General features: G+C 43.6%; 1 protein-coding gene across 2 annotated transcripts in view; it reads right to left on the reverse strand.

Annotated features, from left to right (window-relative positions):
• Nucleotides 1-626: 626 nt before the first annotated feature.
• Nucleotides 627-27,837, reverse strand: part of LOC149435005 (guanylate-binding protein 1-like) — a 63,909-nt gene continuing 36,698 nt past the window's right edge. For both annotated transcript variants that reach the window (XM_089663102.1, XM_089663101.1), the window contains 8 exons: nucleotides 26,004-26,113; nucleotides 23,417-23,604; nucleotides 18,899-19,147; nucleotides 14,295-14,572; nucleotides 9,993-10,205; nucleotides 7,886-7,988; nucleotides 5,673-5,866; nucleotides 627-1,049 (listed from right to left, as the gene is read on the reverse strand). In XM_089663102.1, coding sequence (XP_089519228.1) covers nucleotides 798-1,049; nucleotides 5,673-5,866; nucleotides 7,886-7,988; nucleotides 9,993-10,205; nucleotides 14,295-14,572; nucleotides 18,899-19,147; nucleotides 23,417-23,604; nucleotides 26,004-26,113 — 1,587 coding nt within the window. In that variant the 3' untranslated portion in view covers nucleotides 627-797. The remainder of the gene's footprint in view (nucleotides 1,050-5,672; nucleotides 5,867-7,885; nucleotides 7,989-9,992; nucleotides 10,206-14,294; nucleotides 14,573-18,898; nucleotides 19,148-23,416; nucleotides 23,605-26,003; nucleotides 26,114-27,837) is intronic.

The raw sequence follows: 27,837 nt of genomic DNA on the forward strand, positions 1-27,837 counted from the left end.
CAAGTGGGTCTATGGGGATGTTGAATTACAGGAACTGAGAAGCTTGTTAGAATCAATATGTGGCTGGGGTACTTTGTATGGAATTATGGTTGAAACTGGCATGTACAGGGATCCAAATCCACAGGGGGAGAGGCAGTTCAGGAGACATAAGACTGAACCTGAGGTTGCATGAAGACATAAGTGTTACAGAGGCACTCGGGGAACAATGAAGTCACAGCATTACACTGATTCTCTGGAGCCACTATGTGGCAGTAGATGGTCCTGAGTTACTGGGTAACAGAGGATGATGTAGAGTCACTGGATGTCACAAGATGCACTGGGGTGACGAGATATTGGGGTTACTGGAGTGCACAGGGGTCACAGAATCACTGGAGAAACAGGAGCACTGGGATCACTGGAGGCACAGTAGCACAGGGATCACTAGTTACATAGGAGTGCAGCAGTCACTAGAGGATACAGGAAAGGAGTCTTTGGAAGACACTGGATTGCAGGGATCACTAGGGGCACCAGTATGTGGGGCACACTGGAGGGCACACTGGAGGGCACGCTGGAGGACACGCTGGAGGACACGCTGGAGGGCACACTGGAGGGCACACTGGAGGGGACAGTGGAGGGTACAGTGGAGGGTACAGTGGAGGGCACACTGGAAGGCACAGTGGAAGGCACACTGGAGGGCACACTGGAAGTCATACTGGAGGCACAGTAGCACAGGGATCACTAGTTACATAGGAGTGCAGCAGTCACTAGAGGATACAGGAGAGGAGGAGTCTTTGGAAGACACTGGATTGCAGGGATCACTAGGGGCACCAGTATGTGGGGCACACTGGAGGGCACACTGGAGGGCACACTGGAAGGCACACTGGAGGACACACTGGAGGGCACACTGGAGGGCACACTGGAGGACACACTAAAGGTGCGGCAAATGTCTCATATGGAAAAGAGACCCAGGGCTCGATTGCAGAAGTGATTAAACCCTGGATCGATTTGATTTGTCCTTCATAGTTCTCAGCTTGCCCATTATGTTCCTGCATCCGATACGTATCCCGTTCCTGTAGACACAGAAATAATCAGTATACAGATCAGTAAAGACACATTCAAGATGAATAAATGTTTATCTCTCTGTAACTGTTTCTTTCTTAGGACATATGCACACTGGGCATTTTTAATGTGGTTCCTAGGGATGTCTGGTGTTTTTTTTTTTTTTTATTCTGCTTTTGAAAACCCCTATGTTAGCCTATGTGTCCATGCACTCATAGGCATTTAGAGGAGTTTGGAGTTTAGAGGAAGGGTCTTTTAGAGACAGAAATAAACCCACTGGCAGCGCTTAGGAGCAGCAGAGTTTTGGTAGAAGAAATGCTTTACGCATCTAAACGCAGCTCAACATGTCTAAATGCGCATTCATGTTAGGCACGTTTCGAGCTTGAGAATAATCATTTATTCTGGACAATAAAATAATTTAATGTCCAAGGACTTGACACGCCTGAATGCACCCCAATGCGCCTAAACCCGTTGCACGCGTTTACAGACATCAAGTGTTTTGTCAAAATGCTGCTGCTAGAAGGAAAAGCATCTAGGAGAGATAGCAAAACGTTCCGTGTGCATGAGGCCTTATTATAAAGAATAAAGAGCTTACAATCAAATATAACAACTACATAGGGGCTTAGCATCACATCAATTGTTTTGTTGTATACACTGGATAGAATTCTCTGTTGTTCTTTCTACACACAGATAGTGCTGCAACCCTAGGATAGAAAATGTTTTACTAGCAGGATAATCAGGTGAAAATAAAGGAAAAGGCCTTAAAAAAGAAAACTAGTGCAACCACCACATCTAAGGATTGGTAAGCTGCAGTTTATTACATTTGTGTTTACATACAAGTAAAGTGTACAGCTCAGCTCCCTATGCCACGCTTCTTAAATGCTTTAATCACACACAGATTTCCTGCAGCATGTGTCCTTCCATCATCTTCCTATAACATTGTTTCCCTGGCTTGATATCTGTGGTGAAAGAGAACGAATGGAGTTTCATATTCTAATTGGAACATTGAAAGCAATGACGATTAGGATTTCTGTTGATATGTTACAGTACACTTCTTTTCCCAGAATGCCAGGACATCTCCTCTCAGCAGGCCAGGGCTTCTTCTCATAGCAAGCCAAGGCTTCTTTGCTCAGCATGCCAGGACTTCTTCTCTTAGCATGACAGGGCTTCTTCTCCCAGCAGGCCAAGGCTTCTTTGCTCAGCATGCCAGGATGTCTTCTCTCAACATGCCAGGATGTCTTCTCTCAACATGCCAGGATGTCTTCTCTCAACATGCCAGGATGTCTTCTCTCAACATGCCAGGATGTCTTTCTCAACATGCCAGGATGTCTTCTCTCAACATGCCAGATGTCTTCTCTCAACATGCCAGGATGTCTTCTCTCAACATGCCAGGATGTCTTTTCTCAACATGCCAGGATGTCTTTTCTCAACATGCCAGGATGTCTTCTCTCAACATGCCAGGGCTCCTTCTCTTAGCCTGCCAGGGTGTCTTCTCTCAGCATGCCAGGGCTTTTTCTTTCAGCATGACAGAGCTTCTTCCCCCAGCATGCCAGAACATCTTCTTTCGGCATGACAGGGCTTCTTCTATCAGCATGCCAGTGCTTCTTCTTTCAGCATGACAGGGCTTCTTCTCCCAGGATTCCAAGGCTTCTTTTCTCAGCATGCCAGGATGGCTTCTCTCAACATGCCAGGGCTCCTTCTCTTAGCCTGCCAGGGTGTCTTCTCACAGCATGCCAGGGTTGCGTCTTTCAGCAAGAAACAGCTTCTTCACTCAGTGTGACAGGGCTTCTTCTCTCAACATGCCAAGGCTTTTTGTCTCAACAGGACAGGGCTTCCTCTCAGAGCATACCAAGACGTCTTCTCTGAGTAAGCCAGTGCCTCTCCATGCTCAACTGCATCGCCTGCTGGGGGGCCAGTGGTTACATCTCCTTACAACCTGACTTATACCCCCTTCCCTGACACTGGGGTCCTCTCTGGCTCGCTCAAATCCTCTGTTTGCAATTCAGCACAGCCAAAAGCTAAAAGGGCTACATTTTGAAGCCAAATCAAAACATTTCCTGAAATTGTATAATTGGGCAGCAAACTTTAAACATAACTGCCAGCAAAGAAGAAAAAAACCTGGTGCCCTCTTTCTACCCATTGCTAAGCAGACCTTAACTTTAAATATTAGGAGAACCTTTTCACTGCTGTGTGTGGGTGTCAAAATTAGATCTGTAAAAGTATTTGATTTGTTTAATATAAAATTATTACAGTGTTGTGGAACTGTTTCCCACGGTACTCCCCCACGGTACTCCATTCCATGACTTCTACTGCAGGCCATGATCTAAAAAGTAATTCCTTCATCCTTTCAGCCAGAAAGTGAGGGTAATCTCATCCAGAAAATGTTTTTGAGAAGGAAGAAAACTCTGGGGAAATGTCTGTCCAGGATCCCCTACTCCATCATTGGTATAAAAAATATATTGGACATAATACAAATTTTTGGTTAATGATGCAACTGGGGGCTATTACCATATTAGCGATCAAACTGATTACCAATGTATTGGTCAGGGGCGGACTGACCATTTGGAAACTCGGGCACTGCCCGAGGGCCCAGGGTCAGTAGGGGGCCCCATGAAATGTCTCTGGTACCTTTTTCATAGGCTTTTTTGAGTTTGGGCAAGGACACAGGGGCCCCATGATCCCCTATTGCCCGGGGGCCCCAGGAGTTGTCAGTCCGCCCCTGGTATTGGTACTAATAGTCTACATTAAAGCCAAGTGTAAATATAAATGATAAAACAAGCAGCACATTTGGCTCGGTTTAAAGATTAGACTGGGGATTAGTGTAAATTAGAGTCTTTGGATAAAGGTTACATTTAGGGGTGCATTTGGGTTAGGTGGAAGTTTAGAAGGGTAGCTCAAACTATATGGCCACAAGTTTGTGGACACCTTACCATCATACTTATAAGAGCTTGTTGCACCTCCCATCCAATAAGCATAGGCTTTTATATTTTGAGGTGCCCCCTTCCTCTTTTACAGCTTTATAAGCTGTGACAGCATTGTGCCCTACCATGATAGAAATAGGAGCATAAGTCATACAGCACTAATGCAGATTGAGGGGTCTATTCTGAGTAGAGAAAAATGGTTTTGCAGATCTCTCCAGGGTTTGTAATTCCCTGATTGGGTTTTAGAGTCAGGAGGTTATGTAGAGTCTTTGGAGGGATGAAGCCTCTAACGTTGCACCCAGGGTTTACTAGAGATCGGCATCCTGGTGGTACAGGTGTGCACAGCCTTTATATTCAAGAGGCTAGTTGTGATTGAGGTCTCCTTTCACCTGCAGACAACCTGCTGAAAGAACAACATATGTATGTGGAGAAAGACATTAGGAGAACATCTACCCTGGGCTCAAGGAGAGGTGGTCAAATCTAACCAGGCCATTGCCTGAGAGGTATTCAATGTCAGTGTGTCATGAGGCAGGTGGCCATTTCATATATTTTAGAGCTGACAGAAACAAAGTTATGAGCTGTGCGGAGACAGGCTCTGGAGCTATGAAGTCTAGAGAGCCGGGAAACTGCAAAATTTGTTTTGATGTTGAAAACCCTGGCAAGGGTATCCCTGTGAGTTATTTTTTTAACATTACTTTGGCTGGTTTGATCTCAATGAAAAGCACTAAACTTGAGTGAAATCTCCCCACAATATCACACAGCTTTTAGGAAGTCTTTCCACAAGATTTTGAAGTGTGTCTGTTCATTTTCACATATTCAGGCAAAAGAGTAATTTTAAGGTTAGATACTGATATTGGATGAGAAGACCTTGCTTGAGTTCCATCTCATCTCAAAAGTATTTAATAGGGTTATAGTCAAGGCGCTGTGCAGGCCACTTGAGTTCCTCTACACCAAAATGCTCAAACCATGTCTTTATGGAGCTGGCTTTTTGTGATACTGGAACAGAAAATGGCCTTCATCAAACTCTTACCACAAGGTTGGAAGAAAAAAATACATAAAACGTCTTTGTATACTATAGCCTTAACACTACTCTTCACTGAAAACACCCGAACACCATCATTTAGAGCAGTGGTTCTCAACCTGTGGGTCACGACCCCTTTGGGGGTCGAACGACCCTTTCACAGGGGTCCCCTAAGACCATCAGAAAACACATATTTCCGATGTGTAAAGAGCAGCTACTGTGTAGAAAGCAACTGCTGTGTTGAAAGCAGCTACTGTGTTAAAAGCAGCTACTGTGTTGAAAGCAGAAGTATTGGAGGTAAAACGACACTCATGAATTATAATTACTGGATAAATTATTTTTTGGTTGGGGGTCACCACAACATGAGGAACTGTATTAAGGGGTCACGGCATTAGGAAGGTTGAGAACCACTGATTTAGAGGGACATCCACTTCTGATCATATACTGTAGGTATGTGTGGTAGTGTGTTGACCACAAATGTTTAGTCACAGATTGTATTTACGCATTGTTAGGCTCTCATATGAATTTGTGTTTTTGCTGTAATATATTTTTGGGAATCACAACTACCACACATAAAATATACAAAATGAGAGTTCTGGTGATGCACTCATATTCTAGTTTTGCACAAGAGGTGAAAATAATTAATTTATAATTTAATAAATTAGATATTAAATTAAACTAATTAGTATTACCCTTTCTTTCTCTCTCACGACTTGTTCAATTTTCTCATTATTCATTCTTCTTTCTTCCTCTAACGTCTCTTTTAACTGTTGAATAGTCATCATTAGGTTGGCCTCCTCTTTATTTGATTTCAGCTTCACCTGCTCTTCTTCCAGTTGTAGAATTTTTTTTATCATTTCCTCCATTTGGTTTCTAGCTTTTTCCACTAACAAACAGAATGGACAATAAATAAAAAGGTAAATATAAGTTTATATATCCAAAAAAACATGTGTTGTGCTGTTTCCAATAAAACATAAAGTATAAGTGTAAACCAATAACCAAAAAAAAAACCCTAATCAATCATGCAAGAAAGTCTATTGTGATGACATACACTTTTACCAACTTTTCACCACATCCAGTGCTCATACCATAGCCTGTGTCTCCTTACCAGAAAGTAAGACCTCATTACAAAGGAAGTCCTACAGAGCTTTCAAATGATCCCAGGCTGGATGACTGCCTCACCCCCTTAAGATGGTAACAGCCACAAACAATACCCAACCTCCTTATGCTGGCCTCGAGCAGAATGGATGTCTCTCTCTTCAGTGTACAGCAATATTTATCGCAAGGCACAATATACGATCTCCAATGCAAAGAGAAACAAAGGAAACCACATAGTGTAGTATTTCTTGCTTCAATATTTATTAAAATGGACATATAAACTCACAAATGTGGAAAAGATAATGGACAGCTTAGCACAATACCGCTGCTTGTACGAGTCGACATGATGATGTCACCACTTGGCTCCGCCTTACACATTTAATGACTTCTTTCAAGGGACATATTTTGTCCCACAAGATGTCTTCCAAGGGATGCGTTTTGTCCCACAAGACTTCTTCCAAACTCTGAATTCCCTCCCTTATATTTACTATAATCCACATTATAATGTGGATGGTTTGTGTTAGCATGTATCAACTTCTGAAGGGGGAGCGATACATGCTCTGAAAGTTTTATTGATTTTAATAAATTAGGGGTTCTTGTTTATCTACTGTTATGATTCAGTTCATTACTCTGCACCTTATGAACTCCCAATACCCAGCAGTGCTGATGCTGAGTGTGGTACACCCTACTTTGGGATGTGTATTTGAAGATCTCTTGTGAGTTTACTATGGATTCCTGCTAGTTAGACCTGTCATCCGAACACAAGTTGATGTTTTCTCTGCCTGCCAAAGTGAACTGCATACATTGATTCCAGTTTACCTTTCCATCTACTGATACTCTTAGATGCGCTCCACTTTTGTTTCCTTACAGACATCAGCAGAGCTCGAAGCTTGTGGGTTTCCTGTTAGATCCTTAACAGTCAGGATTTCTATTATGACCTGTGCTTAACCTCCTAAAATTGTTGCTCAATGAAGGTTTAAAGGCTTCAACAAACTTGTTAGAAGCATATTGAAAGGTTGGCAAATGCCTTCCAAAGCATGCTAAGCACAATGCTCATTTATTAGCTGAAGCCCATATGAACAAAGTCTCTGGGTCAAATCTGGGAATGACTTACCTCTCCTCATCTCGTCTCATCTCATCTGTCCTAGTGATTATTAAAAAAACAGTTTGGGTTTCCTTTGGTTGATACCTAATAAAGTATTTTAAATTGCTATGTGAACTGGTTTACCTTCTTGAGTACAAATTTCAATTTAAAGCGTATCTAAACCCAAGGATGGTTGCATTCATTTCCTTTTTTTCAGTCTAAGTGCATTTTCTTCAAGTATGGAAATTGCCTGTTGAATCTACCAGAAATTCAGTGTCATCATCACTTCCTGTGCACTGAACTGAAAATCTCTAACAATGTTACCAGCTTCTCCAGCTATCTTCTGTGAGCCAATAGAGATGAAGAGAAGGGGAGGTGTCTGGGGTCAAAATCAGGGTGACAATGCTAATCATCCATAGATTCAATGAAATATGTGAGTGTTTTCACCCTAGGATAGGAAGTGTGTTACTGCCAGGATCACTAAGTGAAAATGAGGAAAAAAAGTCTGAAAAAAATTAATGCAGCCACCACATCTAAGGACTTGTCAGCTGTATTATGTTATATATTTGGTTTTGGGTTTAGATAAACTTTTGTACTATTCACAGGACCCAGTATATCACTGCATCCTTACAATCAGAGGGCAAAAAAAGGGCCCAAGCGATGCAGGTTGGAAAAACCTTTCCTCTAATTGTGACAGTGAGTAACAATGAGCAAATATTTTACCTTCTTCGTCCCTCTGCTTCAGGCTCAGAGCATTGTCCTCTTGTATAATTAGGATTTCATCAGTTTGTTTGGAGGTCATGTATTTCTGGAGCACCGCTTCTGCCTGTAAAAAGTGAAACATTTGAGAGCTAAATCATTACATGTACCCCTTTATAAAACGCTGGTTCTTGAATAAGCAGTTCAGTTTTGGTAATCAGTCCACAGGAGGTTTGCCCCTAACCACTTTCTGACTTCATTATAGCCAGAAGACAGCTACAGTACAATCGTCCAGTTGTGTGAGGGCATCTATAGACTTTAAGGGGCCTGGAGGACCTCAGGAGGATGGCCAGCAGAATGTCACTGTGTGGAAGAAGCCTTGCTGGTCTTCAGGTCTGAGAGGCTAGTGAAAGGGAAGATAACATCTAAGTTGGGCATATAGAGAAAAGTAAACCCTGGCTTGGGTTTGGATCACCACAAAATCCATTGGACATGAGTCCCTGGATATGCACATCTGGGCGGTGCCCATAATAGGATGGGGAGGAGTGTAGCACTCATGCCCTTGCAGGCTACCGTAGGCATATGCCGATATGCCGAAAGGCCCTTCTCCAGACAGGCATTAGTTAATTCTTTTAGTTCTGTGGCACAGTTCATTAATGCTCTACACTGTACTCTATGAATAACAGTTCCTTTTTACACTTCTCTCTCCTGTGCAGCATTCTGAGGCAGTGCCGTATGATGTGCACCGGACACCACTATCCAAATTAACTGTCACTTCACTTCAGTGACACCAATCCATACATTTAACTCTTGACACTCTTTCTAATTAAGCTTGAATCCCAGGAAGCTCAACTTTGTACATAACCTTTGCTTACTCTCCACTTGAGGCCTCACTCCATCATCTATGACATAAAAGCCGTATCCCTAGGACACCCCATACTGCGAATTAGACCTGAAACTGGGGAACTGAACACTAGGGAAGGAACCATATGCACACAAGTTCCCTTACTACCAGGGTCTTCCATCACCTATGGCAAGTCATCTCAGCTCCCCGACCAGCTGGACGCTGTTTGGCTAGTTCTGTAGCTATTGGCAATCTCTAGTTATCTTCTCTACATGCTAGACATTTGTACTGCACCTTCTCCTGTGTTGTCTTGTCCCCCGGTGTGAACCATATGTATGATAGCTATGCATGCACCCCTTTATGGTTGACCTCAACTGACTTCAGACCAGGCAGGGAAATATAACAACAAAATTTCTTTACCAAACTTGTTGAAGTATAAATAAAAATTTACAGCTTGCTTGCTCCCATTACAAGTTCTTGCACAGCGCCTCTCTTAGTTTCTACTTTTGCCTCCTGCCTATTGAGGTAGTTATACTTTTTATATAGTAGAAAGAATCCTTAAAGTCTTTAAAATATTGAGTCCATAAGTCCATGTTCTGGAACCCTGAATGGGTTCCTGCCAAGGGGTGCACTAAAAACAAGGTAGCAATCACATGTTCAGTAAAACTCCAGTGCTCTACCCATACAAGGTTTGTCATGGGACCAACAGACCAAGAGGCAGTTCCTTCCCTACCACTAAAAATCCTGGAATATTTGGCCAGCATAGTTAACCCTTTGACTTCCTGGAGATGTTAACTCATTACTAGAAAAAACAAAGTACACATAACATGGCAGCTGTCATGTCACTGTAACTCAGTGAGGGCTGGATCCACAATCCAGCAAGCTCGCATCATTGTTTGGTTGGCAGGTAGCCACCTGCATCATAGCAACCAATGGTGCTGGATTGTCTGGGGGCTGATTTCATTTGTTACAGTTATTCGGCCAGGCTGAGGATTCCATTTTTTAAAAATGGAACACATCTGGGGACTTCCTAGGATAGTCTCTTTAAATGGGGGACTGTTCTCAGAAACATCTAGTCAGCCAACTTTGGAGCAACTTTTGACCCCTTTCTCTCAGAAATCTTTTGGACGTTCGAACTGCCAACAATAGCACCAACATTGTGATTGGATTGCAGCTGCAACATTGGTGTCCTTCCAATCCAACAAAATAATGTGATCTGTGATTTTACAATCCATAAATATATTGTCGTACTTAATTTATTTTGAATGACATAGCAAGTCTACCAACCTTTATTCCTTTTCCTACTTCCATAATATATTTTTGTTTTATGGCTTGTAAGGCCTGCTTGAACTGTCCATGTCCTCCAGGTATGCAGAATGTTCCTTCAGCCAAAGCTGTCTCGAAGTCCTCAGAATGTTTCCTGATAAGAGCCTCGCACTTCTCCTGAGACTTCTTCTCATTAATGACACTAAACTCCATTCTCGTCCTCTTTACACTTTCCTGATAGAATATAAATTCAAAAGCATTAGTTCATTGTTAAACATTTTAACTAGTTCTATCCGCTACTTATTCTTTGTATGAAGATCTAAAATAACATTTAGCCCTTTTTCATTCGCAGGCTTACCTAACGTTAATAGAACCATGAATGTAAGGCTTAACTTTACAATGTTGAATCTTTCCCCAGGGTACCCGTGTTTGGGATCTGTGTTTGGACAAGTTGAACATACCCCCTGCTGTGTTTTTTTTTGCCATCTGTGTCCCTTTGGGGAGATTTACCTTCACTTCCAGTCCCATTGCCAAAACAGGAAAGGGGGAGAGGAAATCCATGCAAATCAAGGGAATCCTTTGGCGTCCCTCAGGTTACTAGAACTAGTGACCCCATTTGAAGATTTCTCCTCTGTTATATTTCTAGAGACAACCCAAAATCTGGGCTTTTTTTTTACTTAAATTTTCAATAATAATGGTAAACAGGACAAATAGAGAGGGTGAATCTCCTCAAAGGTGGCACAAACAGTAACAAAAAAACTGACAGGTGTTCTAATCCCTCTCCACTCTATCGAAAACTAAAAAAAATATGTTTTTCCTTTAGGTATACTTTAAGGTCAACCATAGACTTTAATGGACAGTTAGCCTTACAGACATGATCTGAGTGCCAAAAGGGTTCTACACCTCTGCAGGACATTGTGCTATTGTGTAAGTTTGGACAAGTTTATGTAAATCTTCTGTGGAGAGGAAAAAGGGTGAAATGAAAAGTGTTTTTTTTTTAAAAAAACAATAATGATTGGGGCAGTGATGTTTTCACCAACATGGTGGCTTGGAAAGTTTTGATAAACATTAGATTCTTTTTTTGTAGTAATTGCACTAACCACATAACCTTTTCACAAACTGCAATGCACATACTCCTAAAGAAGCCACAAGTGGTGGTGAAACATGTTGGGAACAGGTTACGTGGGTTCAGCACTAGCTCTTTATGTTAACAATGATGGGTTTATGCAATACCATGGAAATACAGGGCAAGTTTATTGTCCAACTGAACTTCAGTTTAAATCAGCTAAATGTATTCCTGGTGCATCAAAACAAGAGACGTGCAAAGCCTTAGCGTTGACAAAAAAACAGCCACAGACTGAGTAAAAAAAAAGTCTGCCCCTGCCAGTTTACTGAAGAAAAAGACCCATGTTGAAGCAGTGGTCTCATTGCAGAGCTCCAATACACTTTCTGTTGAGTCCGAGCTAGAGCTCTCCAATCTGAAGTTAGCATGAGGTTTTCTTATTTAAGAACTCTTGCTCTGACTCAACAGGGGGCATGTCTTACAAAGCCATCCACAACTCTGCCCCTAACTACATCACTAACCTAGTCTCATGTAGCACCCTCCTAGTCAGATAGGGGAAGCTAGATTCCAATTGTTAGCAAGGAGGGATGAGTAGCAGTCTGGGTGTGATAGCTAGCAGGGGTCACATTGCAGTCAGAGCTGAGAGGCTCTGCAGACCAGCCATCTGGAATTTCCCCCTGCTCTAGATCTTTGGAGAAAGTTCTAGAGGTAGTGGTGGATCTGAGGAGTGGTTGGTCTGTACTTTTAGAGGACTGTGGCCAATCCCCAACAGGAGGCTTGGCAAGGGGCCAGGACAATCTTTAAGAGGAACTGAGGCTGCTCAGCAGGAGAGGAGAGTTCGGGTGGAAAAGAAAGATGTCAGGCTGAGGAGCAGGAGCATGGGAGGGGGCCCAGATGGGAGAGGGACTCACCTCCAGACAGAAGAACCTGAGAAGACTGAAAGCTGAGGACTTCACCGCCCCCATGGGAGAGGACCATCTGTGTGGCAGGAAAGGAACAGCCCAGCTAGAAGGCCTGGTAGCAGCCACCAACCCAACAGCAGCACAGGAGAAGGACTAAGTGAGTACACCTGCACCCCCTGGTCCAGATAGGAGGCACTCTAGTGGAAACTGGATTAGCCTTCCACTCAGGACTGTTTCATTATTTATGTGGAAGACACTGTGTCCCCTGCTCAGGAATTGCTCCAGACTGCTTGATAAAGAAGAGGAATCATCTGGGGTCTGGAGTGATACTACAGGAGATGCTGGCTAGCTCTCCAGAACAGACTTATTGCTGTAACCACTGTATATAGTTCAGGAAGTTGTCCTCGGTTTCTCAGTTCCATTGGGCATCCCGTACACCCTTTACCCTATGTAAGTTGAAATTCCCCTAATAAACAACAAAAAACAAGCTCAAGGACTGGTTACTGACTCCTGAGTGCAATTCAATATGGAAATGTGTGCTGCCTGACAGTGCAGGACTATAGGGGGAACAAAAACTTCAGCAACTCCAAAGGGGGTAGTGCTATACTCAAAATACCAACCAAATCTTTCTCTTTGTTCCTTCCAAGACCTCCTGCTCTCTAGCTCTCCTGTCACCTCCTCCCATGCTCATCTCCTCCTACTTTTCCTGAGTCTCTTCCATCCTATGGAACTCTATACCCCAATGTGTCCAGCTATCTTCTACTCTCTCCACTTTTAGGCGATTCCTGAAAACCCTTGTCTTCAGAGAAGACTATCCCACCTCAACCTAACAACTGTATTCTCCATCAGCTCATCTCCACTGTTATGACCTTTTGTATCACTTGACCATCCCTCTTAGATTGTAAGCTCTAATGAGCATGGCCTTCTGATTCCTCCTGTATTGAATTGTATTGTAACTATACTGTCTTCTCCCATACTGTAAACAGGGGCGGACTGACCATGTGGAAACTCGGGCCCTGCCCGAGGGCTCAGGGTCAGTAGGGGGACCCATGAGATGCCCCTGGTACCTTTTTCATAGGCTTTTTTGAGTTTGGGAAAGGACACAGAGACCCCATGATACCCTATTGCCCAGGGGCCCCATGAGTTGTCAGTCTGCCCCTTACTGTAAATCACTGTGCAAACTGTTGGCATTATATAAATCCTGTATAATAATAATAATGTCGGGCCTTTCTCCCAACTACAGACCTCAGTTCCACACTGCATTAGCTTTTTTGGGTCTTCCTTCTTCCTCACGGGGCTTGCTGACCATGGATTATTGCACATTGACCTTAACAGGAAAGTTGTAAAGCCTCAGTCAGCCCCAATGTGACTTAAAGATTTCTTATCCCTTACAGCAAACCTGTTCTGCAAAATAAGTTGCTATTCTCTTTAGTGGCCTGTGTGTCTGTCAAGAGTGTCTAGTGCTCCTGATCCATCACAGCTGCTGGTCTTATTCAAGCATCCTGGTTTTGGCTATGATGCACTCTCCCTGTCTGTCTATCCACCTACAATGTGATCAATGTGGCCAGTCTCTGGGTGGAGACCAAACCTGATTTAAGCCAGCCAAGCCTACAGTCTCATGCTTGTAATATTGTGTTTGTAACATGTGCTGAAAGCTCCTTGTTTGTCTTCCAGTTTGGACACTCTCATTGATGGCCTACTACGAATTTGACTCTGACTATTCTGAACCTTGCCTGCCTTGTACCTGGACTGCCATTGAACCACTCAGTATGTCTGTCAACCGCAAGTACCTGTTTGCTGTACTCAGTTTGTGCCTGCCCCAGTGTGGTAGACAGGCACTATAGTATTGTGTATAAGTCCTGGGACAACCGAGTACTGGCAGGTCTGATTGCCTTAAGGAAAAGGGGTCTGCTGTAGGTGAAGAACACAGAAGCCAGCTATAGTGCATGACCACATGCGTTAAGGGTAAGCTTGACAGTGTCCTTCCTCTACTCTCTTTTAGTTTTGTAGCTTCAGTCACTGTCCTTGGCATTTCAAACTTCTGGAGGTGTTGAATGACTGACCCCCCCCCTCCCCCCCCCCATGCACCATGGTTCTTTCTTCTGATTCCTACATTACTACAGGACTCAGCATTGATGTAGGGCTTGAAGGAATGAACCACAATGAGTTGCAAGGGAAACAGGCATCACTCCCATAAGCGTTTATTGCTGACGATACTGAAAGAGGCTGCAGTACTAGACAAAGGAAGGTAGAAGACACGACACGGGTCACTGGAGCAATGACTTATTTCTTACAGGTTTTTGCCATTCTGGTTTATAGAAAAGACCTGGCAGACTTATACATAACACCAAAACTCACCATAAATTCTAGAAGGAATTTCTGATCTTTGTCCTTGATCGATCTTTTCAGGAATATCTTTCGAGCTTCATCTTCATACTGACTGCTCACATCCAGGAATTGATTGAGTGTATCCGTGGGCAACACCATGGTCTTCATCCTGTCCTCATAGTACTTTGTTGCTTCTTGAATGGCAATTCTGTTCTCCTTTTCAGCCAGGGAAACCACCACCTCCTCCAAGCAGACAACATTTGAGGAGTTTAATGCTTCAGTGTAAAGCTTAGCCAGCTCCCCCAATCCTGAGGAAATTTGAAACACTAAGTATGCATATATACATTATATAACTCTATATATACTATATGTGACATATTTTAACAGGAAAACATCAGATCTCCGTTTTAGACACTGCCTACAAATGCATATATTTGAACAAATAGCATACTGTATAAAATTGATATGGTCTGTTTATTATCATAATGCAAACCAACCATTTTCAACGAGGGTGCCATAGCACCCTGAGGTGCTGTCTGAGTTCTACCAAAATGGGCAAAAATTGCCCAAAAATTGTGCACAACATTCTTGTTTGGCTCTCTATCAGCACTGGAGTCACATTTTCTGGGTGAGGGAGAGAAACAAAGGAAGAAGAGAAATTCTGGAATACTAGTCACTACCTGTTAGGGAATTCCTGTGAGCTGGCTGGCTCGGAAACAAGAGCCTATACATGGTGCTTCACATAGAACTGTGGTTAAGCGTGCGCTTGCGCACAGAAGTGTGCATGACTGCACATCCACAGTCAATGTTGGCATCAGACGGCCTATTATAGGGATGCTTTAATCTAGTAAGGTGGGTAGTAGGGCGCGTCGGTGGACGATGCTGTGGAAGTATGGCAGGTGATGATGGATGGTGTGTAGGGAAACCGGAACTGAGCAGTATTTCTAAAGAGCGGAGACAAACTCTGTGCAGAAGAAGGTGAAACAGGAAAGCGCTTCTAAGTGCAGTATTCCAGGTCACCTTTAATAAAAAGCAGTTAAAAACACTTACAATGTAGTAGTACAAACAGGCTCTAATGTAATCCGTCAGTAGCACGGCTCTGTCCTCTGAGCGATGGAGCCGCTGTGCCAGCCAGCAGCTGCAGGGGGAGCTGACTGGTCTTCATTTATATCTTTTGCTCCTTTAGTGTCTTGTATACAGGGGCGGACTGACCATTTGGAAACTCGAGGGCCCAGGGTCATTGGGGGGCCCCATGAGATGCCCCTGGTACCTTTTTCATAGGCTTTTTTGAGTCTGGGCAAGGACACAGGGGCCCCATGATCCCCTATTGCCCGGGGGCCCCATGAGTTGTCAGTCCGCCCCTGCTTGTATATGATTCCTTCTACTGACTCAGCATGCCCTTGAGCTGATCTTACAGTCTACTAATACTGTTGCTTACTAGTTTCCAAGTTTGGCTCTGATCCGACTTATTATTCTGTACCTCATTGCCCACTTTCTGATGACCTATATGACTATGCTTCTGTTCCCGATTTGGCTCCATGTTATTACCAAATGCCGGCTCTGGGTGCAAGCAGCATCAGCTCAGGTCATCTCTATTTGTCCCTGTCACAGGCTCCCTTAGAGTGCTATTGGGCTTTGCCTTTTGAATCTGCATTGCAATTGGAGTTCCTCTTTATCCTCAGTTTGCTCTTTTCACAGGACTGCTGTTGTTGAACAGATGTTTTTCTGGATCTTCCAAGACTGTATCTCCAGCCCAAGGTTCTGCCACCAACATCTACATCTGTGTTCCTCCTGTCCCTTAGCACTATCCACTTCCAGTGGTGCTTGGTTGGAGATACCTAAAGGGCTAACTTTGTATTTTCAGTCTCCTATCAGATACATAACAGTACCAGTGTTCATGGTGTATTTGTTTTGTAAGAATCAATCACCTCAAATGTCCTACATATGTGAATACTGCTGCACTATGTAAAACTAGTAGTTTAGCTTTTTTACATTTCAGAACGGGATGCATTGAGATTGTGCTGAATTTTCCAGGGTGTCTTGACTGAACAAAAGGTTGGGAAACACTGATCTAAACTAGCAAAAATGCAGATTTTCCACATTAAAAAAGTAGATCCTCACTTTTATTACCTTTTTAAATCCATGACAATTGGTTAGCACCTCCTTAGGGAGAGTGCAGGTGAAACATGTGTTCTTTAAACCTCAGAAATTGAGATGTCATTATACTAAGATCAAAATGACTCGCTAAGGCTCTCTCAGAAAGAAGCTTGTGAATGCCTGTGAGTCTGAAAAGGGATTTAAAAAGATCATCAAATAATTTATACTTAGTCAATCCACTGTAAGGCAAATGATCTACAAGTGGCGCAGATTTCAAGCAACTGATTATTTGTCCAGGACTGGCTGGCCTATCAAATTCTGATATGGATGTCAAGGTGGCATGGGTTCCAAATTATAGCAGACCCGTCTAGTTTAGCATGAAAGTTAAGGGGGGAATCCTCAAAAGAAAAAAAATTTGGTCTCTCCCATAATCTTTACCAGACTTTTTTTCAAGCGTGCAATCTGGAAAGTCAGCAAATGAACAGGTTAGTATGCCATCCAAGGACCCATGTCCTTAATGGGGAGGGAGGTATCCTGCCAGAGGGCACCCTGTACCCATGTTAATGAGGACAAAGACCTCTTCCCCACAACCTTGATCTAGTGGTTGACAGGCTCTGTAGGCAGGGCAGCTCAGTGAGATCTTGAAGCCCCCTTTAACAATAAGGGTGTCCCACAGCTCCCTGAGCTGTTATCTGGAAAATAAACAAAGGATGGGGTATAGCTGGTGATATCATTGCCCTAATATGAGACTAATAAGCTTTAATATTTGATATTTGATCAGTGATGTCAAACACTATTCCTGCCCCTTTGTTTACATGGCTACAGATTCCCAGCCAGTAAATGAATGGGGCTGGGTGATGTCACTGGTTGCTAAGGATGAGGCGGGTGCTGGTACCCACTGCTTCCTTAACAACTGATGGCAGAAGACAGAAGCTGTCATATATAGTAGTAGTAATAAAAAAGCTTCTATATATGATGTTCGGCTTCCACCAAATGAGATGAAAGTCCGGCATTTGAATGAATGCTTGAACATACAAAGTACTGAACATGATGCTCATCCCTAGTCCCAACCAGGAGAGCAACCTAAGATGACAAAACCACTCCTCCATAGATACAGTGAAATGAGTGTGCGCTATCGTACTAGGACAGGAAATGAGTTACCAGCAGGATCACCAGATGAAAATACTGGAATAAAAACCAGAAAACGAATGCAGCCACCACATCTTGACCGGTAAACTGCAATATGACACATTGGGGGAGATTTACTAAAACTGGGGCACACAGAATGTGGTGCAGCTGTGCATAGTAACCATTTAGCTTCTAGGTTGTACTTGAACAAGTGTAATTGAACAAGATGAAGTTAGAAGCTGATTGGTTTCTGTTGGATTTTAGACACATATAATACTTCTTTAGTGTCTTTTGAGGAGATTATGAATGAAGAACTGTTGAAATAAAAAATTAAGTGTGATTTTATTTTATCACACAATGGCTTAAAATAACAATGTAAAGTATATCATGAACAGTTCCATGTAGATGAAACTATTGTAGAAATATCAAGCAGAAGTTTAAAGATAAGTCACCATTATTTGTCATGGCTGTCCTGGCCATGTGCTGTTCTCCATGTTCTTCTTGTCCTTCTCAAGTCTCTTTGGGAAGAAGCCAGAAGTAGATGGAAGTGACGATCTTGTATTGCAGCATGCACCTGTTGGATTTTCTCAGAAGGTCCTAGACGTGTGTGTGTGTGTGTCAGTGTTAGCGTGTGTCCCCCCAACTGTCCCTTATGGACTTTTTATGAAGGAACAAGCATCATACCTAGTGATCTTAATACCTTTTATGGAAATCAGTACTGCTAGCAAAGCAATATCATAGAAAACAGGGGACGCTATATATATATATGATGTTTGATGGACAGGTACAGATGCTGATATACATTATACTGTAAGCTGATGATGTAACCTCAGCTATTCATATGATAATATAACTTAAGAACGTATCTTTACAACATATCAATGTATAATCACTAATCTATATATGTATCAGTATTAGAAACTTATAATAAATACACACAGATACTATTAAAATACATAATGTAATAGTAAGTCTATAATGAGTCACTCCTAATACCTTTGACATTTTACTAGAGACTTAACCAGCTGTGCCTAAATATACGTAGAATACTCAGCCTTCAGCTGGTTAGCTAGTTCAGCTTAACTCCTGTCTTATTTTACTGTCTCAGCTTAACTTATTCATATTTTTCAGTCTCAGCTATATCTGAAGAATTATAATACTACCATTTGTCAAAAGACCATTCACACATAATAATATTAATTATGATTAATCATAAAAACCAAATATTTTGCAAGCTTGCCATCGATATAAGTGCCGAATTATAAATTTGATTAATTTCCTACAGTTTCTATGCACAGTTGCAACTAATTCTGTGAGCACCAGTTTTAGTAATTACCGTCCTTTGTTTTGGGGGTTTAAATACATTTTAATGCATTGGATTAAAATTATTCAGCATTGGATGAACTTACGGTGTCCAGTGACATTGACTGTGATGTCTACTGTCTTAGCCTTGGCATTCTTGAAAATGTAGTCACAGAAAAGAGTGCTCTGAGACACAAAATCCTCATTGAGTCTATCATCAGTTAACTGTTCTAGTTCCTTGAGTTGTTTTCTGGAATCGGTTGGAGCATCAAACACAAAGCATTTCCGTTTCCCAAAATACATTCGGAGGCGATTCCTAAGCTCATTATATTCCTTATCCTCTGAGGACTTCTCAGCTTTTGAAAATCAAATAAGAAATGTAGAAGTTATGATTTGGACATTTAAAGGTTTTTTGTATTTTTTTTAATGTTGGTATCTGCTGAATTTCTACCTAGGATTATTTTATTATGGGCTTACCTCCTCCCATCTTGCCCATTTTGCCGAGCTCCTCACTTCCCTCATAATGGTCTCCCAGCAATATTTTATGCTATATTATTGTAGGGTAAGGCAAAGATGCAGCTCGTTGGCCTAACTTCTTGGTTGGCCACTAAATGTCCCCATAGTTTGGTGTGTACCTTAGCTTTAGAAGCCGCATGGATAACATGCCAGCCCTGCCCCTGCTAGAGGAAGGGCACCTTTAGTATAGGTATAAATAGCAAGACAGGAAAGGTTTATGGTAATTGGAGAAGAGCGGCTGTTAGGGAGACAGCATTATTGATATTCTCAGTGGAGAGACCACTACGGACCAGCATGTAGGCTGAAAGCCTTTATCTTGAAACTTCTCCTTAAAGTGGTAGCCGGAGGACTTGTAAATTATAGGGGTAATATCATTCCCTTAGGGCAGTGGTGGGCAACCTTTTTTTTCAACTGAGCCAAATCTCGCCAAAACCATGATTGAAATTTATTTTGAGAGCCACATTTTTAAAACTGAAAATACATCTCCCATATAGTAATTCATCCCCCATAGTAATTCATCCCCCATATAGTAATTCATCCCCCATAGTGTAATTCATCCCCCATAGTAATTCATCCCCCATATAGTAATTCATCCCCCATCGTAATTCATCCCCCATCGTAATTCATCCCCCATAGTAATTCATCCCCCATAGTAATTCATCCCCCATATAGTAATTCATCCTCCATATAGTAATTCATCCCCCATATAGTAATTCATCCCCCATATAGTAATTCATCCCCCATATAGTAATTCATCCCCCATAGTAATTCATCCCCCATAGTAATTCATCCCCCATATAGTAATTCATCCCCCATAGTAATTCATCCCCCGTATAGTAATTCATCCCCCATAGCAATTCATCCCCCGTATAGTATTTCATCCCTCGTATAGTATTTCATCCCCCGTATAGTATTTCATCCCTCGTATAGTAATTCATCCCTCATATAGTATTTCATCCCCCCATATAGTATTTCATCCCTCGTATAGTAATTCATCCCTCATATAGTATTTCATCCCCCCATATAGTATTTCATCCCTCATATAGTATTTCATCCCTCATATAGTATTTCATCCCCCCATATAGTATTTCATCCCTCATATAGTATTTCATCCCCCCATATAGTAATTCATCCCTCATATAGTATTTCATCCCTCATATAGTAATTCATCCCTCATATAGTATTTCATCCCTCATATAGTATTTCATCCCCTCATATAGTATTTCATCCCTCATAAAGTATTTCATCCCTCATATAGTATTTCATCCCTCATATAGTAATTCATCCCTCATATAGTATTTCATCCCTCATAAAGTATTTCATCCCCCACAGTACTATTCCCCCCCCCCCTTCTAGTAAGCCAAGTCCCCCGTGTCAATTCACTTACCTTTTGCGTTCCTCTCGCTGTCTTCCCGCGCCGTTCGGGTCTTCAGGGCGGACTGTGAGAGGAGCCTAGCTCCCCTCCCCTCACGTTCGGCACGCTGCCCCGCCTACACACATCCTGACAGCCACATCCGCGGGCCGGATTAAAAGGTCTGCCAACCGAGAGGAGGCAGGGGAGCGGCCGACCGAGAGGAGGCAGGGGAGCGGCCGACCGAGAGGAGGGAGGGGAGCAGGCGCCCGGCACACAGAAGAGCCGCATTAGAGTGGGTAAAGAGCCGCATGTGGCTCGCGAGCCGCGGCTTGCCGACCACTGCCTTAGGGGATGATGGACTCCGGACACTGTTAAAGATAGCCACCCTCTGAGATGAGTTGTTATGTTGAACTTTGTTAATTCAGTAAACTTGTGTAAAGAGATTACTTTTATGGACTGCCTTCTTTCTCTGACCTACATGGGAATAGGACATGGTCCTGTGCATAGGGCTATCAGGATCTGTTAAGGATGCAGTGGGTTGGAAGTAGGCACTGGGTCCTGGTTTATGCAGCCTGGGCTGCTCCCAGGGTGTCCCTTGCTACAAAATTACTGGAAACCCTGGGAAACTCTTTCTTGAACGACAGAATTGCCCAAGTAGATTGCCCAATTCAGCATGTAATGGGATAAAGAGCTCCCTACATTTTTATTTTTTGTAATCTTTATTTTTTTTAATAAGAAAGGTTAACAAAAGGACAAACTCTAATACAATATGCTGTCATAAACCAAGTATACAAGTATATTAGTCCAAAATTTGAGAAAGCAAGTCTAGAGCTACCCCTGGAGGGGCCAATTGGTTTGATGGGTCCTCTGGCTCGAATCCGTGAACCACTTTGTCCCCTCTGACACACCTGGCTATATCCTAGCATTGCAGGGACCTAGGTTAATTTAGGCATTAGGCATTACCACAACTGTATCAGTGTATAGAAGTAGACACCAGACTACATAACTGTAAGTATAATATTGCAAGTGACAATAAGATGGTAATACACAAGAACAGTAAGCAGGTAACTAAGTCTGTTTGAATGCAATGAACTAACTGACATGGATACCAAACTAGGATATGGCTGTTAGCAGGTGCGGACTGACCATTCAGGCACTCGGGCACTGCCTGAGGGCCCAGGGTCAGTAGGGGGCCCCATGAGATGCCCCTAGTACCTTTCATAGGCTTTTTTTGGGTGTGGTCTTGAGTGAGGACACAGGGGTTCCATGTTTCCCTATCGCCCGGGGGCCCCATGAGTTGTCAGTCCGCCCCTGGCTGTTGGTTAAGATCACAGTTGCATTAACCTAAATCTAACGGGTACCAGTAGTACTAGAAATCTGATTGTCTCTATAAACTAACTGTTCAGTATATGGCACCTGACTTGCTTCTTCAGCTGGTTAACTCTGCGACGGTGCACTAGTTACCTTTCCTTTAAGACAGCATGCAGTGAACTACTTTTGGGCTATTAAGCAAAAAAATGCAGTCTCCAGTTGCATTGGATCACTAACAGTGGGAACACAAGCACAACTAAATCCGCTCAGCAGTCCAGGTACACTGCAAACCTTGCCCTGAGTGCTTTGTGGTCTACTGTGCTCAAGAACCCTGGCCTCAGTAAATCAGTCCTCACGAACAGGACCTCAGCTCTGGCTCTCTGGTCCTTGGACTCTCAGTCTGGGGTAGGCATGGATGCTCCCAAAGACAGCAGATCTGCATCTCTGTGGTCCTCAGCAACAGGAACCTCTTATAGTGCAGTTCTCAGCACTCTGGCCCTCACTAGGCTCTTTCCCAGTGTACATACAGAAAGCAACTGGTCCGCAACCTGGGAATACTTTGTAGTAAAACTCATCTTCACCTTCAATAGCTCTAGTTAAGAAAAGTTGGATACTTAGACTCTGTGCCTCAGCCATTCTAAGGGCTTTCACCTTCGCTGTGCATGCAGGCTTGATGGGTTCTACCACCAATGCAACCGGGTTATCCAAGACTCTTTGTGCATTTCAGTGGTATCCAGTATACTTAAACCCCAATGACCCATGTGCACTTATGTGTTCTTTGTACATCCCATCACTCTTGTGTTTCAGTGACTCTCAGTATTCTAGCCCTCCTAAAGACCTCTGCACTCTTCCCTACCTAGGAGTTCAGCACTCCTGTGCAACTTTTGCTAGTACTCCTACCTGCCTTTAAGCACAGCATTGAATTGCTCTGGGATGCCTCTGTACACTTGTAACCCCTAATTCTACACCTGAGTATGTGTCTGTACCAGGGGCAGACTGACAACTCATGGAGCCCCCGGGCAATAAGAGATCATGGGGCCCCTGTGTCCTCATCCACACTCAAACCACACCCAAAAAAGCCTATGAAAGGTACCAGGAGCATCTCATGGGGCCCCCTACTGACCCTGGGCCCTCGGGCAGTGCCAGAGTGCTCGAATGGTCAGTCCGCCCCTGGTCTGTACCTGGTCAAGTGTAGCTTGAATGGGTGTGCTTCCTGAGCACACCATCATCCAGTGTGCAGAATACACAGAGGGTCCACAATCCCCAAGCCCTATGTGACATACAGTATACTGCTGGTGAGGAGGTGGGGTATTAAACATAACTTGTTCCTATTCCCTGAATGAACAAGCACAGGTTCTTTTTGATAGTTCTAGTTTTTATGTAATTGCTACAATACAATGCTTCAATATACTTTGTTCAGTTTAAAGATAGTTTACATACGTACGTGTTTTAAGCCTTAATGCATTCTCCAGGTAACCATCTGCTGAGACCATTTTCCCATCAATCTTCAGTTCCAGACTGAAATCTCTGACTGCCCAGATAAAGATGGGGAAGTATGTGGAAAAGTTTCCTTCTTGGTCCTGAATGTCACCAGTTCTCACCTTGATTAATTCAGTGAGTTCCCCCACAATTCTTTTAAGTGTTATAAGGACTTATAACCGTTTTCATTCCACTCATCCAGTTAGGAATTAGACCTAAAGTATTTCAGGGATAAGGAGAGATTTTAAAAAATCCAACCCTCCAAATACTTATATGAATTCGCAGTCACATGACATCCTGGGCCCCAACTCGGCAGGGCATCCAGCTCATTAATAAAATCCAGTGGTAGTAATCTTAGCCTCCTCCCAGGCCCTAGCAGTCAGCCACTTTATCTGCTAATGAACCTCAGCGGCAAGGTAACTAGCCTGTTACCAGACCTCGGTGATGGGTATCCCCCATAACAGGCTTATTTAGAACTTATTATAAATCTAGTAATCACCCCTCCTATATGCCACACACCACTGTTTCACTCTTGAATGGTTACCTTTTATCTTTGTGATCGGACGGTAGGAGCCACTCACAGAGTGCTGAGACTGCATACATAAAGACCATTGAAAGTGTCCATCAGCTGGTGTCTCCAAGAAGTTAGCAGGTATGTGAAATTAGTCTCCACCTGATGATGGCTGTTGGGAGAAAATTTAGCTCTACATCCTTCTGCCTGGCTCTACTGTGCCAGATTTCCCCCTCTGCTCCATACATAACTTGATTAGTTTTCAATTTTCCTTTGTGTTTACTATGGGTTGCTGTATTTTTATTATTTATCACCTTTGTAGCACCCTCCTAGGCAGCTAGGGGGAGATAGATTCCAATTGCTAGCTAGGGCTGAGTAGTAAGCTTAAAGTAATAGCTAGCAGGGGTAAAAATTGGGTCAGGGCTAAAAGTCTCTGCAGACCAGCCCCTCTGGAATTTGCCCCTGCTCTAGAACTTTGGAGAAAGTTCTAGAAGGCAGTGGGTGGATCTGAGGGGTGGCTAGTTTGTACTCTTGAAGGATCCTGGCCAATCCCCAACAGAAGGCTTGGCTAGGGTCCAGGACAACCTTTAAGAGTAACTGAACCTGCTTATCAGCAGGAACACCTTGGTGGAAGAGAGAGATGTAAGAGGCTGGAGGGAGGAGCATGTGGGGGGGGGCAGATAGAGAGGGGCTCACCTACAGGTAGAGGGCCTTGGAGGGCTGAATACTTGGGACTTCACCAGCCCCCTGAGAGAGGACCACCTGTGAGGCAGGGAAGGAGAGGTCCAGCTAGAAGGCCTGGTAGCAGCCACTGACCCACCAGCAGCACAGGAGAGGGACCAGGAAATGAGTAAACCTGCTCCCCCTGGGGCAGTAAGGGGAAAGGAGCACTCTGGTGGGAAACTGGATTGGCTTTTTACCCAGGACTGTTCACACTGTAATGGCAGGCACTGGATCCCCTGCCCTGGGATTAACCCAGAGCTACTGGATTGAGAAGGATCTATGAGCTGGGGTCATACATCAGGAAAAGCTGGCTAGCTCTCCAGGAAAGGATTTTTGTAAAGAATCGTAAGTAGATTCAGGAAGTTTGTGTTCAGTTCCAGTTCCATTGGGCATCCAGTACACCCCTTACCCCATCCAAGTTTTATTAACCCCTAATAAAACATCAAAGCAAGCTCAAGGAGTGGTCACTGTCTCCTTGCTGCAAGTCTGAATTGGAAAATGCATGTTGCTTGGCTGTGCAGGACGATAGGGGGATCCAAATCTTCAGCATCTCCTAAGGGGGTAGTGCTACACCTGTGTTTATAATAACATATATTTCTTCACTTAGAAGTGAGTCTTGTAGCTCCAATAGTCATGCTAGCAAAGCAGGATACCAATGCATGGTCCCCTGACTTAGCACTTCCAGTGGCACGATGACGCCATGACAAGGGATGGTAACAAGACCAGCCAACAGACCATGAATCCAGTGGGGATCACTGGATTCCAATCTAGAAAAAAGGTGCTATCATGATCTCTGGTAACTTTTTGAATGGGTAGGGGTGGGTGGTATATAAGGTAATCGGGGGAAGATTTTGCCTGGAGATGAGCTTTAAAGCGGAGTTCCACCAAAAATAGAAGGTCCACTTATCTGCCCCCCCCCTCTGCTGCCACATTTGGCACCTTTTGGGGAGGTGTCAGTACCTGGTTTTGACAGGTACCCGTTCTCACATCCGGCTCAGTTTGACACAGACTGGGGTCCATTGATAAAGTGCAGTAAGCTTCACACATCTACAGTAGGAAGCCGGCTGTGAAGCTTCAAGGCTTCACTGCCGGTTTCCCTTAGTCAAGATGGCGGCACCAGCACCCGACAGCCTATTAAAAAATCAGCTTGGGGTGAGGACACCGTTGGATGCCTGGACAGGTAAGTGTCCTTATATTAAAAGTCAGCAGCTAAAGTATTTGTAGCTGCTGACTTTTCATTTTGTTTTTGTCGAGGGGGCTGGGGCCCGAATTCTGCTATAAGTGAAATTCTGTCTTGTAACCTGTTATAAAAGGATACTTTAATTTGTCCAGGGCATCCTGGTTGATGGTGCCCATGCTGTTATACACCAAGGCGCTGCTTAGCAGGACTGTGTGGGTAAAGATCTTGCTGTCATATTTTCTATCCCCCTAAAAGAAGAACAAAAAATGGAAATATGAATTTATCATTGGCTTGTTTTTTGTATACATTTTACTCAATTTGCAACTATGTCCAGTAATTTTTTAATATAAGCTCAGGTGTTGTATTCAACTACAAATGTATCTTCTATACATATGTTGCAAAAAGGAGTTAGCCCAATACCCCATTTGATTTAGGTAATGACAATATATACCGGTAGCAATAGTGATCCTACAGAAGTTGTATCAAATCCAAGAATAATAAATCATGTAAGCAGAGACAATAAAAGTACTGTACTGACAACACCAGAAACCTCTGCAGAGATGCATTCAGTACTAAATAACACAGGTGCAGTATAAACATGTGCACAAATACACAATCAGTTCCATATTGACACAACCAGAAAGATGTCCACTGAGACAATTAGTACCATATCAGTGCTTTCAGAAACATGTCCATAGATACCGGATCAGCACTGTGCAGACCAACAGTTCACCTCTCCTGCTGCAGCCAGAAGTAATTTATTTAGGGGCAGTATCAGTACTGCTGCAAAATGATAACTTTAACTTGATCCTGAACCACTGGCATGAGGAGGGTACCTTGCCAGACATTTCTTTCCTTAATAAAGGTTTTGTCAAAAACTGGTGTAATGCCCTCTAGCATGGCTAGATCAGTTTGTTGTTTTATTTTTCTGTTAGATAAAGACTAAGTAGCAGCCTGAGATGAGTCAGCCTGTGAGTGACGCAGGAGTTCACTTCAGGACCGGCTAGGGAGGTTCTACAGGTCAGGGCTTCTGCAATCCCCCCCCCCACCACACCTTTCCAGAAACAAAACCTTCTGGAACAGGGGAGGAGGCCCAGATCTGCTTGTTTGAGGGACATTGGGCAATTCCCTGGTAGGAGGTTGAGCATGGTGACCAAGCCAACCCTCAAATATGACAGAGCCTGGGGAGCAGGGTTAGAGTGTCGGGTAGAAGATGGAGTGAGGGAGGCTGGAGTGTGGAGCCTGGGAGGGAGCCCCAGGGAGGGGAACTACCTACAGACAGGTTGCTGGAAAAGAGGACCCCCACTGTGCCACCGTCTCCTGGGGAGGACATACTGAGCAGCAGGGAAGGAGACAGCCCAGCGAAAGGCTTGAAAACAGCCACCAACCCACTAAACTGACAGGAAAGGATAGTGTGAGTACACTTACACCCCCTGGGCTGGATAAGGGGAGAAGGCAGTCAGGTGTAAGACCCAACTAGTTTCTCATCCAGGACTGCTTGGTCTACCGTATTTTGCACCGTATAAGATGCACTTTTTCTTCCCCAAAACTGGGGGGGAAAAGTTGGTGCGTCTTATACGACGAATAGAGAGAGAATCCGTGAGGCGCGGCCACGGCCGTAGGAAAGGCCGCGGCTTTGGCCTATCTCTGGAGCGGTCGGCCATCTTAGTACACCCGGCGGTGCGCGCTGACGTCATCACCCCCTCTGCTCGTGGATCCTACCATAGCACGGATCTACAACAGGTGAGGAGTGGGGCAATGCAATGTTACTGGCTATTATTACTATGTTGGGGGCAATGTTACTGGCTATTATTACTAATGTAGGGGCAATGTTACTGGCTATTATTACTATGTTGGGGGCAATGTTACTGGCTATTATTACTAATGTGGGGGCAAGGTTACTGGCTATTATTACTAATGTAGGGGAAATGTTACTGGCTATTATTACTAATGTAGGGGCAATGTTACTGGC

The sequence above is a fragment of the Staurois parvus genome, unplaced genomic scaffold (genome assembly GCF_062004578.1).
Source record: "Staurois parvus isolate SC_StPar_1 unplaced genomic scaffold, SC_StPar_1.0 ptg001626l, whole genome shotgun sequence".
NCBI classification, from domain to species: domain Eukaryota; kingdom Metazoa; phylum Chordata; class Amphibia; order Anura; family Ranidae; genus Staurois; species Staurois parvus.